Source organism: Vicugna pacos, chromosome 5 (assembly GCF_048564905.1).
Source record: "Vicugna pacos chromosome 5, VicPac4, whole genome shotgun sequence".
Lineage (NCBI taxonomy): Eukaryota > Metazoa > Chordata > Mammalia > Artiodactyla > Camelidae > Vicugna > Vicugna pacos.
In genome coordinates, this window is record NC_132991.1 from 1,508,720 (window position 1) to 1,521,875 (window position 13,156).

Here is a 13,156-nt window from a genome sequence, read left to right on the forward strand (position 1 = left end):
GTCTGAATGGGGCAGGGCGTGGCCAGTAGGGATAGGGTGGGGTCTGGCTGGGAGGCGGCACCTGCGGGATGGCCCGGGAGCAGCTCCTCCAGGTGTACAGCATGACAGCGTATTCTTGGCCTTCCTCCAGCATCTCATTCTGCAAAGGTACACAGGGCAAATCAAAGGCGAGTAGGAGAACAATTCTAAGAAAGGGGATGCCAAATTGCTAACATTCGGCTTCTTCTCTTCTTCCTCACTAGGTATCCTATCAGGATAGTACAGAACAAGTGACATTTGCCATTCAGCTGTGCCATCCCCCCAAGGGAAACAGGCAGACGGAGTTACCATGCTAGAATGGATGGTCGCCTGTTCAATGTATCTTGCAATGCCGGTGACAAATGCATTTCTGTCTTCAAAATTAGTGTTGAAATTTGGCTGAAAGGAAGAAGAAAACCGTCATGCAGACATCAGCATCGCAGGCTGTCTCCCCCACACCCCCAGCCATGGCCGCCCAGCACCCACCTGGTAGAGCAGTGAGGATGGTGGGGGCTCGATGCAGGGCTGCTGGTCGGGCAGAGGCAGCTCTTCCAGGAGGTCCACATTGGACAGCGCATCCTCCAGGGTCACCTGGGCCGCCATCCTGGCTTAGGACAAAGCACAAAGCCACCTGCGCCATGAGGACGGGCAGTGGCATCCTGACAGTCCTTCCAGGGTAGGGTTTTCAGGCCCCTGCTCCCCTGTGTCCTCTCCTGGGGTCCCGTCCCTGGGGTCTGGCATCTTGCTCTGGGCTCACCAGCAGGGGAGTCACATCGCAGCCTCTCCTGGTCGTGGTGCAGGGCACATGGGCCAACACACATGCCATCGCTTCCTGTCACCTTCCTACCTCCGGGCCACAGTCCCAGAGGGCTCTCTGCGAGGGTCTGACAACCCCTGCACTGAGCTGGAGGAGAAAAGGGCTCCTGCAACAGCACGTGGGCTCCCAGGAAGCCAGCACAGCCTCGGAGGGGCAACAGCGCTGCCCCACCACTGATGCTTCCCCGGCAGGCCCTCCAAGCAGGGCCACACGCTAGGGACAGGGATGGAAAAGGCCAGAGCCTGGTCTCCAGGGGCACAAGACAGCCTGCAAGAACCACTCAGGTGAGGCCGGGGGCCAAGGGAAGGAAACCAGGAGGAGGCTGTTGGCAGAGGACCGACAGCAGACACTCCGTGGCTGGCATTCAGAAGCGCAGAAGTGGAGCCGGATTCATGGATACACCTGTGCTGGCTCCAGGGACAGCGAACCAGCGCTCTCTTCCCACTGAATGCTGTCCTGACCCCGGACAGGATGCGTGGGGCAGCTCCGTTCATTCTGAGGAGTTAAAAGCGGCAGAGGAGCTGGACAAGAACACAGAACAGAAGAAGCACCCAGCTGCTCCCCCGGGCACTGGGCCAGACCAGGTGTGGGAGTTGAAGTGCGCAGCGGGGCAAACTTCCAAAGCCCTGGTGTGCTGGTCAGAGAATGAAAAGGGAACCCTGGGCACTGGAAAGCCCCAGGGGCAGTTGTGGGGAGGAAGAAGTTCAGAAGAGCAAGCCCACAAAGCTGCTGGCAAATGTCAGGCTGGTGTCCAAGCTGCACATGCGCGGATCTGACTGTCACACCCCCAAGCCCAAGTCCACAGTCAGGTCCCAGGTGGCGACAGGAGGCATATGCAGGACAAATCAGAATGGTACTACTGAGCCCCCAGGACAGAGCTGACACTACACCACAACCCATAGAGGGCAGGTCAGAACTGCAGCCTAAATCGAACCAAATGGTTTGTTTGCCTCCTAAGAAAAAAAAAGTCACTATTTTCCCAAGATTTAAACAAGATCCAGAGTCTCCTATTATAATACCCAAAATGTCCAACTGCAATCCAAACTCCTCAGCAAAGAACCAGTGATGTCTTAACTCTTATGGGAACAGATGAGCAACAGATAGCAAGGCCAGAACAACAGAGATACTACAATTATCCACCAGACTTAAATCAACTACTATAACAATGCTGGAAACAAACTCCTGAGACAAAAATGGGAAGTAGCAAATAAATAAATAAAAAGATACAAAGAACCAAACGGAAATTTAGACCTAAAAAAAGAAGAAAAAACCCACTGAAATTTTAAAAACTCCCCACAGGAGCTTATTAAGAGCAGAGGAAAGATTCAGTGAACTCGAAGACGGAGCAATAGAAAGGATCTAATCTGAATGACAGAGAGAAAAAAAGACTGAAAAAACATGGGGAGACTTAGAATAAGGGGGAGCCTTGGGGACAAGGGGAGAAGTCCAACACTGTGTCATCAGGGTGCGAGACGGGAAGCAGACAGTGGGCAGTGCTGGAAAACAGTTGGAAAAAGACCGAGAACTTCACAAGTGTGGCTACACTTGGGTCTACAGATTCGAGAAGCTCAACAGATTCCAAGCAAGATAAACCTGAAAATCCCATACCCAGACACATCACCGTCACACTGCTGACAAATAAAGACAATGAAAAAATACCTTGAAAACAGCCAGAGAAAAGTGGCTTATTACCCGGAGGACACCAGTGTGAATGTCAGGGGACCAGAGGAAGTGAGATGACACATTTTTGGGTGGAAAGAAAAGAAGTGTCATGAAGATGAAAGAAGGACAGTCTCAGATGAAGGAAAATTAAGAGGATTCATAGAAGCAGGCTAACGTGAGTTCTTCAAATACAAGGGACATGATACCAGAAGGAAACTTGGGGCATGAAAAACAGCAAAAGCAAGAGAAATGGTATATAGTGAGTCAACAAAATAGACTATTCCTCCAGAGATCTTGAAAAAATGTTTGGTGGCTGAAAGCAAGTTAAAATACTGTCTCATGGGGTTTTCAGCGTATATAAATGTAACATATAAGAGAACTATCACACAAAGGGGGAAGGCAATGAATCGGAAAGAACAAGTTTGACTCCACGTTAGATCTGTTTCTTTGGCTCTAACCCTGTGCTCTGTTCCCTGTGCTCAGTCAGGCTGGTTCTGCGCCTTTCCTCAAAGAATGTTGCCTAAAGCCTGAAATCTACAGGAGAGCCCATTCTCAAGGCTCTGACCTTTAAGGATATTCACACTTTTCCATCCACATAAAGGTAAAAAGTTGCAGAATAGAAAATAATGTTTGTTTTGTTGGAGGTTTACAGGGACACCATGATCTGACCCACATGGACAGCTGCAAGAACAAAGGATTAGAAGAACAAAGAAATCCTATACCAAGAAGTTTGCCACAACCCCCGCCCCCCGCCCCTGCTTTTTAGTATAAAAGGAGCCTGAATTCTGACTTGGGGAAGATGGTTCTCCAAGACAGTAGCCTGCCATCTTTTTGGTCTGCTGGTTTTCCAAATAAAGTCTTTATTCTTTGCCCCAACTCCTTGTCTCCTGATTCACTGGCCTGTCGTGCAGTGAGCAGACGAGTTTGACTTGCTAACAGCAAAAGGGCCTACATGGTGTAGGATTTTTGCATTCCACTTAAAGTAGTGCAAATAGACTGAATAGTTAGCATGTATTTGTAATCCTTAAAGCAGCCACTTAAAAAAACTACACGACACGATATACATAACTCATAAAAAGATTTTTTAAAAATAAATTTAAATGGACTGCTAAAAAATACTCAAATAACCTAAGAGATGACAGAAAAAGGAAACAGCAATGCAAAAAATAGTGATCTTCTTTCTGCCACATGAGGACACGATGAGAAGTTGGAGTCTGCAACCCAGAAAAGGGCCCTCTGATTCTGTAACCAAGGTGTGGGCCTCCCCACACCACCTAACACTAGCTGGGTGTCCTGCAACTCAAATCTGACACCATCTACCTGCAGACAGTGTCAGATGCCACAGGGTAAGGGCTCGGCCCCACAAGACGGCCACTCCCTGTGGTGCCAATCATAAGTCCAGGTTGACATCTGTGCTTCCGACTGACCAGCTATATGTCGGAGATCCCAAAGACCCCCTCCTTTAGTTCCATTAATTTGCTAGAGCAGCTCACAGAACTCTGAGAAACATTTAACTTACTGGATTACTGGTTTAAAAGCCATATTGAGGAAAAGGAACAAAGCTGGAGGCATAACCCTCCCAGACTTCAAACAATATTACAGAGTTACAGTAGTCAAAGCAGCACGGTACTGGTACAAAAACAGACACATGGATCAATGGAACAGAACAGAGAGCCCAGAAATAAACCCACACACCTCCAGTCAATCTTTGACAAAGGAGGCAAAAATATACAATGGAGAAAAGGCAGTCTCTTCAGCAAGCGGTGCTGGGAAAACTGGACAGCAGCACGTAAATCAATGTGATTAGAACAGTTCGCACCATATATAAAAATAAACCCAGCATGGTTTAGATACCTAAATAAAAGACATGATACCACAAAACTTCTTGAAGAGAACATGGGCAAAACGTTCTCTGACATAATCTGCAGTGTCTTCTTAGGTCAGTCTCCCAAGGCAATAGAAGTGAAAACAAACATAAACAAATGGGATAAGCCTTTGCACAGCAAAGAAAACCATAAACAAAATGACAAAAAAGACAATGTATGGACTAGGAGAAAATATTCGCAAATGATGCGAACGACAAGGGATTAATTTCCAAAACACAAACAGCTCATACAACTCAATAACAAAAAACATGAACAACCCAATCAAAAAATAAGGAGAAGACATTAACAGACATTTCTCCAAATAAGACATACAGATGGCCAAGAGGCACGTGAAAAGATGCTCAACTTCACGAATTATTAAAGAAATGCAAATCCAACCTACAATGAGGTTATCACCTCACACAAGTCAGAATGGCCATCATTCAAAAGTCTACAAATGATAAATGCTGGAGAGGGTGTGGAGAAAAGGAATCCTCCTGCACTGTTGGTAGGAACGTAAACTGGTGCAGTCACTATGGAGATCAGTACGGAGGTTCCTTAAAAAGCTAAAAACAGAGTTACCCTATAATCCAGCAATCGCATCCCCGAGCATATATTGGGAGAAGACGAAAACTAATTTGAAAGGATACATGCACCCCAAAGTTCATAGCAGCACTACTGACGAGCCAAGGCACAGAAACAACCTAAATGTCTGTTGACAGATGAATGGATAAATATACATACACACACACACACACACACACACACACACACTCAATGGAATATTGCTCAGCCATAAAAAAGAATGAAACAATGCCATTTGTAGCAACAAGGATGGCCCTAGAGATCATCATACTAAGTGAAGTCAGACAGAGGAAGACAAATATTATATGATATCACTTATATGTGGAATCTAAAATATGATACAGATGAACTTATTTACAAAACAGAAACAGACTCACAGACAGAGAAAACAAACTTATGGTTACCAAAGGAGAAAGGAAGAGGACAGGAGTTTAGGATTAGCAGATGAATCTACTATATATAAAACAGATAAACAGCAAGCTCTTACTGTACAGTATAGGGAACTATACTCAGTATCTTGTAATAAACCATAATCAAAAAGAATCTGAAAAAGTATATATATATTTGTGTATATACATGAATACATATATACATGAACACATACATATACAAGAATATATATAAATTCATATATATACATGTATAACTGAATCACTTTGCTGGACACCAGAAACTAACACAATGTTGTAAAATCGACTATACTTCAATTTAAAAAATAGATTACTGGTTTAGTATAAAGGATAACAATTCAGGAGCATCCCCAGACAGAAGAGACGCACAGAGCATGGCGTGGGGGAGGGGCACAGGCTTTCGAGCCCCTGCAGGCGTGTGACTCTCCCCGCATCTCTGTGTTCACCAACCCGGAGGCTCTCTGAACCCGTCCTTCTGGGTTTTAATGGAGGCTTCATTACACAGGTGTGACATTAAGTCATTGGCCACTGGCTCCTGAACTTAATCTCAGGCCCCTCTCTCTTCCCCAGAGGTCAGGGGGTGGAGGGAAGGTTCCACCCTTTCTTGTAATTGGTTTCCCAGCAGCCAGCCCTCATCCTTAGGTCGATTTCCAGAAGTCACCGCATTAACATAAACTCAGGTGTGGCTGACAGGGGGTTGCTGTGAACACAGACACCTTATCACTCTCCTCACTTCGGAAATCCCAAGGGTTTAAAAGCTCTCTGGCAGAAACAAAGACCAAATGTGTATTCCTTACTGTAAGTCAAATATCACAGGCCCTTACCGGGACCCATGGGGGCACCCTGACACCCTCATCCCAGACTTCCGGCCTCCAGAAGTGTGAGAAATGAATTTCCATTGTTTATAAGCACCATTGCCAAGCCCCCACAAAAAAAAACAGGGAGGGATCTAACCAGAATCAAATAATAAAATGGGAGACCTCACCCTAAACCTATCAATAATCGGATTATCGCAAAGAAGCTGAAACCCACCAATTAATAGACAGAGACCGTCAGTATGATTAAAAAACTGCTGACCCAACCATATGCCAACCACAAGAAACTCACTTCAAACACAATGACAGTGTTGTCAAAAAACAGGCCTCCGTCCCCAGAGAGTGGATTTAAGAGCTGGAGGCAGGGACTGGGGAGGACAGAACAGAACAGCTTTACTGCTCTGCCAGGCCAGGGGAGTCACGCAGGCTTGTGCCTTAAAGACCATGAGCTCCTCTTGGGGTTGGGGTCTTGAGGTTTTATAGAGAAACTGGGTGGAACAGAAAAGGGGATAACAATCAGGGTGTTTTACAGGGTGTTGCATTCTGACACTCTTTTCATCTTGATAAGAATTTGTGTTATGGAGGAATTTGAGGAGGGTTTGCCCATTTTCTTGAGGTTCAGTCCATGACCTTCTTTCAAGACCTTCAGGGTAAAAGTAAAAGGTAAGTTCCTCTGAGAAGAGAAAGCACAGGGAAGGGAGCGTGTTAGACTTCAGGTCCGTTTAGCTAGAAGTACAGGCCTGAACAACAGCCATCCTGTCAGTTTTCGCTCTTTCAGCAGGAAGGCTGACAGTGAACGGAGAAGAGAGAAACCGTCCAAGAACAGCCAGAAGGAGGCTGGAGTCCTGCGCGAGCGGCAGGCCACGTGGGTCGCAGGGCAGGACATTACCGGGGGTGGAGGGGGCGCTGCGCCAGGACAGAAGTACGCTCAGCGGGGATGTTAGGCGCATCCAAGGACACCAGGCGACAGCGCTGAAAGGAGAAGTCAGTCCCCCGGGGCGGCGGGCAGGGCTCGCAGCGACAGCTCTCAGCCCGCGACAGGAAATCAGCAGAGCACGCGGGATGGACATCAAGGGAGCCACAGGGCCTGGCGGGCATGTCACAGAACAGCCCTCCGACAGCAGCACAAGGTCTCTTCTGCATGGTTCTGACTACACATTTTAAATGTCACAGCAATTTTTCAAAACAATGACAGCAGTGTCCTTCCATGACCACTTCCTTCTCTCATCACAACTTCCTATTCCACACAGTCAAGAAAGGAGACACCCAGAGGAGGGGTGCAGTCATGTCCTCATCCTGGTCACCGTCCTGGAGAGCCACTGCCAGGGCCCCAGTGGGGTCCACACAGGGCATCTCAAAGCTGACGGCCCTACCCAGTTCCTCAATCCCCCTCGCCACCATTGTCAATGAGAAAACAGTTGAGCCAGCCACCCTGGGACAGCCACACAGCCACGGGACCAGCCCTGGCCACCACGCCCAGTGCCCCTTCCTCCCATGCCTCTGCCCAGGATGGGACAGGACCACCCAGTTACAGAGGACATGGTGCAGGAGGGTTAAGGAAAGGATACATGACCCACACTGAGGTCACATCCCGGGAAAAACATCAAATGCTGAACTTACTGCAGATCAGTGTTTCAGGACTTCTTCTCTGTCTTGGTTTATAATATGATAAAATATTATTTGGCATTAATAAGGAAGGAAATTATGATACATGTGACAACATGGATGAACCCTGAAAACGTGCCAAGTGTCACAGAAGCAGGCACAGGTCAAATAGTGCACGATCCCACTCGTGTGAGAGGATCAAATTCACAGACAGGAGGGAGAGCACTGGTCCCCGGAGGCAGGAGGCGGGGGCTGGGGAGGACTGTCTGATGGGCACAGAGTTCCAGTCTGGAAAAACGGGACGATGGGGATGCACGGTGGTGATGGCTGCACAACACTGCGCCTGACACCTAAAAATGGTTACAGTGGTAAATTTTATGATTTAAAATAAAAAATTAAATTAAGGTAAATAAAAAATTAAATAAAAATTTTTTAAAAATAGGAGCAAAAGTAAAATCAATATGCATTGTAGATAAGTCAGAAAATACAGAAAAGGTAAAAGAAAAGGCATCCTCCATGATCCCCCCGACCCCTCATAGAAACATGGTAACATCAGCTGTTTTCGTCAGCTGCTCTTTCCTTCCAACTTCCACTAAAAACGTTCAAGTTGTTGGACATTCTTTACAGCATCTTTTCAGCTTCATGTGGACTACCAGCCAAGGCCCTGTTGTCACTCACTGAGGCTCCTTCCTGTTGAGTTTTTCCCCTTCATGTTTTTCGGTCATGAAGACACCCCCCCCATCACCTGGCAGGGGAACTGTTTGACTGGCCCACACCCAGTCCCGGGGCCTGGGGGCACCCCTGAGGGCGTGTGCATCTTCCATGAGGGCCTGCTGGCACGGCCTCTTCTCACTCGTTAAGGAACAGTCGGTTCTGAATCCAAGTCCCCAAGGTCTCCATCCCGACATCTTCTCTGGCCCCTCACAACTCCACCCGAAGATTTCCTGTAAACCCATTTCCTTTTCTGCATCTCTGACCACCCCCTCGTTGGTGGCCTGCTGCTCAGGGAATGAGGTCCACATTTGTTGTGCCCGCAGGTCAGGGATCCGACTGGCCCCTTCCCCTCACTCGCTCCAGCCCACTGGGGTTTCCTCCCCACAGGACCCGGGATGTGCGCCTGGTCACTGCTCGGCCCTGGGACCGAGCCTTAGCTGCACCTGAAGGACCGACCAGCCATCACAACCGCCTTCCACGGTGCCAGTGCCCGAGAGCGTAATGAAAGTAATGAGTCTGGACCGCAATCAGACCTGCCAGGATGCCACGTCGAGGCGTTACCATCTAACAGTTCAATTACATTTCTGTCTCTGCTGGTCCAGCTCAAATGGGCTCATACAGAGATGTGCACGGCTTGGGGTCCGGTCACAGCAGGGTGGCACGTGACCACAGGCACAGACTGAAGACCACATGAGGACACGCAAGAAGGCCTCTGTCTGCAAGCTAAGGAGAGAGGCCCCGGAGGAAGCCAACCCTGCCAGCAACTGGATCCCAGCCTCCCAGCCTCCAGAACTGGGAGACAATGCATTCCTGTCGCCTGAGCCGCCCGGGCTGCGCACTTGCTCCAGCAGCCCGAGCAGACCAGCAACACAGCCAAGAACCAGCAGAGCAGAACCGCCCAGACGGTTCTGCTCACGCCCTCGTGCTGAATGACCCCGAAAACCAGCACGTGCTTGTGTTTCTCTGATCACGAAACAATATTTGCTCGATGCAGAAAAAGCAGGCTGCTGGCAGCAAAAAAGACCAGCTGACCTGCTAGGGCCCAGGTCAGAAAGTGCCAGCGTGGTCAGTTCTGGTCTGTTATCCCCACCCTCCCCATGGGGGTGAAACAACAAGTTTAGGCCACCCATCAATGTAAAAGCCAGGCTTTTTCTTCCTTGACTGACTTGCTTTCAGCAGCAGTACCCAACCCTCAACTTTGTTTCTGATTCCAACCGCTTTCACGTTATAAAAACGAATTTAAATGTGTCACGGGGGCTACCTTTTAACAAGCTATCAACTAATTGATTTTGAAAGTTTAAGAGCTTTTAAAATAAAAGATTTCAAAAAAGGACAGATTGATCTCATTTGCTGCTTTCCGAGTGTCCCTGACTCAGGGGTGCCCAGGGCCCTGGGGACACCTGGGTTCTGGGCAGCCAGTCAGCATGGTCCCCGTCGATGGTAGGGTGGCCAAGAGCAGAGCCAGAGCTCCGAGTTGGTAACAAGTCACCCCTCGCTGTGCGCCGCACCTAACTGGCTTGTTCCTTTCTGTGGCTGTGTCCTGGCTCCCATGGCAGGGCCTGGCATGTGGACAGTGTGCCTGTGCCCATGAGCTGGAGAGGAGGGGCGTGGGCAAGCCCCCCAAAGCAGGGTTAAGGTGAAGGAGGACTGTGACACCAGAACGCTCCCAGCCAGCGAGACCCTGACCCCGGCTACTTCCTCCTCCTTCCCTGCCCTTGAGTGAGGGGCTCCCAGGGCCCAGGGGCCTCTTCTGACTCAGCCCAGAGCAGACACACCATCTTGCACCCAGACCCAGGCTCAGCTCTCTGCAGGGCGGGGTCTTTGAAATCCTGCCTCCGTAAGGGGACCACCCCCTCCTGCCATGCACGGACCACTGCGTGGGACCGCACAGGACCAGCACCTCGACGACGCTTCCCGCACAGCTCATGAGCGGGGCGACTGGGGGCTCCCCTTCCTCTCATCCCTCAGCTGGACTTGGAGCCTATGTGTGATCAGAACTAGGGCCCAGGGAAGGCGCACCGTGAACCTCAAGTGGCCACGACAGATAGGCATCAGGGGACCCCAAATGGGATCAGGGGACCACGAATGGGGGTCAAGCAACCTCAGGTGGGCAGGAGGCTGAGGCTGCCAGCGCCAGGGTAGAGACCCCACACTGCTGACCCCCTTCCTCCCCAACTGGGCACTGTCCACTTCTCAGCCTTGACTACCTTCATCTTCCCAGCAAGTTGTCCTCATGGTCACCCCAAAGGTGGGGTCATCACACTCCGACAGATGAGCAGAGCAAGGCTCAGAGCCACACAGCGGGGGCAGGGACACAGCCGTCCTGACCCTTGTACCAGGCACTGCGTCCATGGGGGCCAGGGACACAGGCTGGCAGAGGTCAACATGGCGATTTTCACCAGGGTGACTGCAGGTGTAAGGAAGCCGGCCAGGCCTGAGGGCAGGAGAGGGGCAGCGAGAGCCCAAACCCCCGCCAGCTTTCATGGTCAAGGGGACAGGATTAGGGACGGGGACAGGGCTGCGGTGAGCAATCCAGGAACAAGGCAAGATGATTCTGTGAATGGCAGCAGTTGCCACGCACCTCGAAACCAAGAACGGTGGGTAACAGAACTCCTGCTGTTTAGTAACTATGACTTGATCATTTTCCCCGTTTCTGAGCAGCATGAGGCAAGGTGGGCGGGAAGACAGGGAAGCCTCCTCTGTTTGCTGGTGTTTCAGTTAAAGGTAGTAACAGATGAGTCCTTACATAACCCAACGATCTTAAAAAAGAAAAAAAAGAACACTTAGGCTGCCAAGAATCAATAGCAATTAAAGCAGCGAGACTGATTTTCAACCTGGAAGCATAGGTGTGGCAGGAAAGTAAAAGGGAAAGAGGAAAAAACTGTGTGTGTGTGTTTTCAATAAGCCCAGCGTCACTGGGAGAACACAGGCGCCCCGTCAGAACTTCGGCTACAGGGAAAGATGAAACAGAGGAGCAAGATGAGAAAGATGCTTCACACGTGAGGTGTGAAGACAGGTGGGGCTAGGGGGCGCCCTCAGGGGTCCGCAGTCCAGACACCCTGCCAAGGCCCGAGAGAACACAGTGTGGAGGCATCCACTCCTGAGGGCTCCAGGCCTGGTCCAGGCCCTTTAAGCATCTCGGGTGACTACAGGGCCCAAGGGACAGTGTCACAGAGCTGCCTCCCACACACAAGGCCTCCTCCAAGGCCGGACCACCTCAGTCCACACCACCCGTGGGGGCCACCCTGGTACAGGACACAGGCCACGAAGGGGGGCCTTGTGTTTTACCAGATTAGAAGATAAACTTCTGTCACCATAGAGATGTATGCACTTCTTTTCTATGACCGTCTCCCTAGTACTGCTCTGGAAACAAAAAACTGCTAGAACACTTTCTGACTGAATAATCTGCAAGTATTTGGAAGAGGCCCTTCATCTACCAGCATAGAAAGTAAAACAAAAAGCAAAAGAAAATAAATTGCAGTAAAGGGTGAGCCCAGGGACAAAGGGACACCAGCTGGAGGAGGGGGACCATTCAGAAGTGCTAGTTAAAAACACTAACAGAGGCAGCTCAGAACAGAAACAGCAAGCCAGCCCTATCCCCGGCTACTTCTGCTTCCAAAGCAGATAAGCTTAGGTCTGCTGCTCATCAAACATTTAAATCCAACGGGTCTCACACAGCCACAAAAGAACTCAGCATCTATAACTTCTGTTAAGACAAGGTCTTAATTGGATAATTTACTGTCTATGAAAATGGAAATGAAAACTGTTACACTAGGTGCTCGCTGGCTTCTGGGGCTGGGAACCAGACCGGGGCAGAGTGGGGGATGTGAGCTGGGTGGCCGCTAGCCCGGCTCATAAATGGGACTAAAAATTGACCCTGAGGCCCTGGAGGGTCAGGCAGCAGTACCACCGGCAGCAGCGGGCAACTGGGTGCCCGAGAAAAGTCTGAGGCGCGGGGATGCTCATGCAGCGGCCAGGAGCTGGACCACCCTGGCGGGTCGGTGAGGGGGACGGTGCCGGACCAGACAGGGCACGGAGGGCAGGAGGCAGCCGTACCCAGGTGGGGTGGCATCCGACACAGGCGGGTCCCACTGTCAGCTAAGTGAGGGTGCGTCTCAGCCAAGGGCCGGCAAGTGGGTGCTGTGCTCAGACCCAGGAGGCTTTAAAATAGAACTGCAAGGCAGCTGGACAGCAAGGTTGCAAAACATGGTGAAACCACAGGAGAGAGAATGCAGAAGTGGCAGCTCTGATGTCCATCCAGACGTCCTGCCTGTGGCACCGCAGTGAGCGCCACGCGTGTGTCACTGTCACCCTACCAGTCAGCCCACGTGACCTGAGCCAAGAGGGGGGCTTTGCTGGAAACAGGATCTTCCAAACTACAAAATGTTTCTGCTAACATGTGCAAGACATTGATTTTCTTCCTCTTCTATATGCAAATAACAGTATGCATCCATTTTTTTGTGCAGTCTGTTCACATGTATAATAAATCATCTGAGGAAGAGATGCATACTTGATTCAAAGGTGTCTTTCTCTCCCATGTTTTAAAACAATTTTCCGACCCCGGCATGTTTCCTCAGATCAAGTCGAGTGGGGAAGGAGAACGGGGCTGCTGGGGTCAGTAGGCAGAAAATTCATAATTCAAAACCAAACGCCACCTTCCGCCCA

General features: G+C 50.0%; 1 protein-coding gene across 4 annotated transcripts in view; it reads right to left on the bottom strand.

The window, feature by feature from the left end:
* The window catches only part of CYFIP1 (cytoplasmic FMR1 interacting protein 1), a 94,276-nt gene that overhangs the window by 63,465 nt on the left and 17,655 nt on the right, over positions 1 to 13,156 (bottom strand). For 2 of the 4 annotated variants that reach the window (XM_072960754.1, XM_072960751.1), the window contains exons 2-4: positions 505 to 626; positions 328 to 417; positions 62 to 139 (exon numbers count right to left, since the gene is read on the bottom strand). In XM_072960754.1, coding sequence (XP_072816855.1) covers positions 62 to 139; positions 328 to 417; positions 505 to 621 — 285 coding nt within the window. In that variant the 5' untranslated portion in view covers positions 622 to 626. Of the gene's footprint in view, positions 1 to 61; positions 140 to 327; positions 418 to 504; positions 650 to 13,156 lie in introns of all 4 variants that reach the window. The other 2 variants (XM_072960752.1, XM_072960753.1) reach the window with 2 other exon arrangements.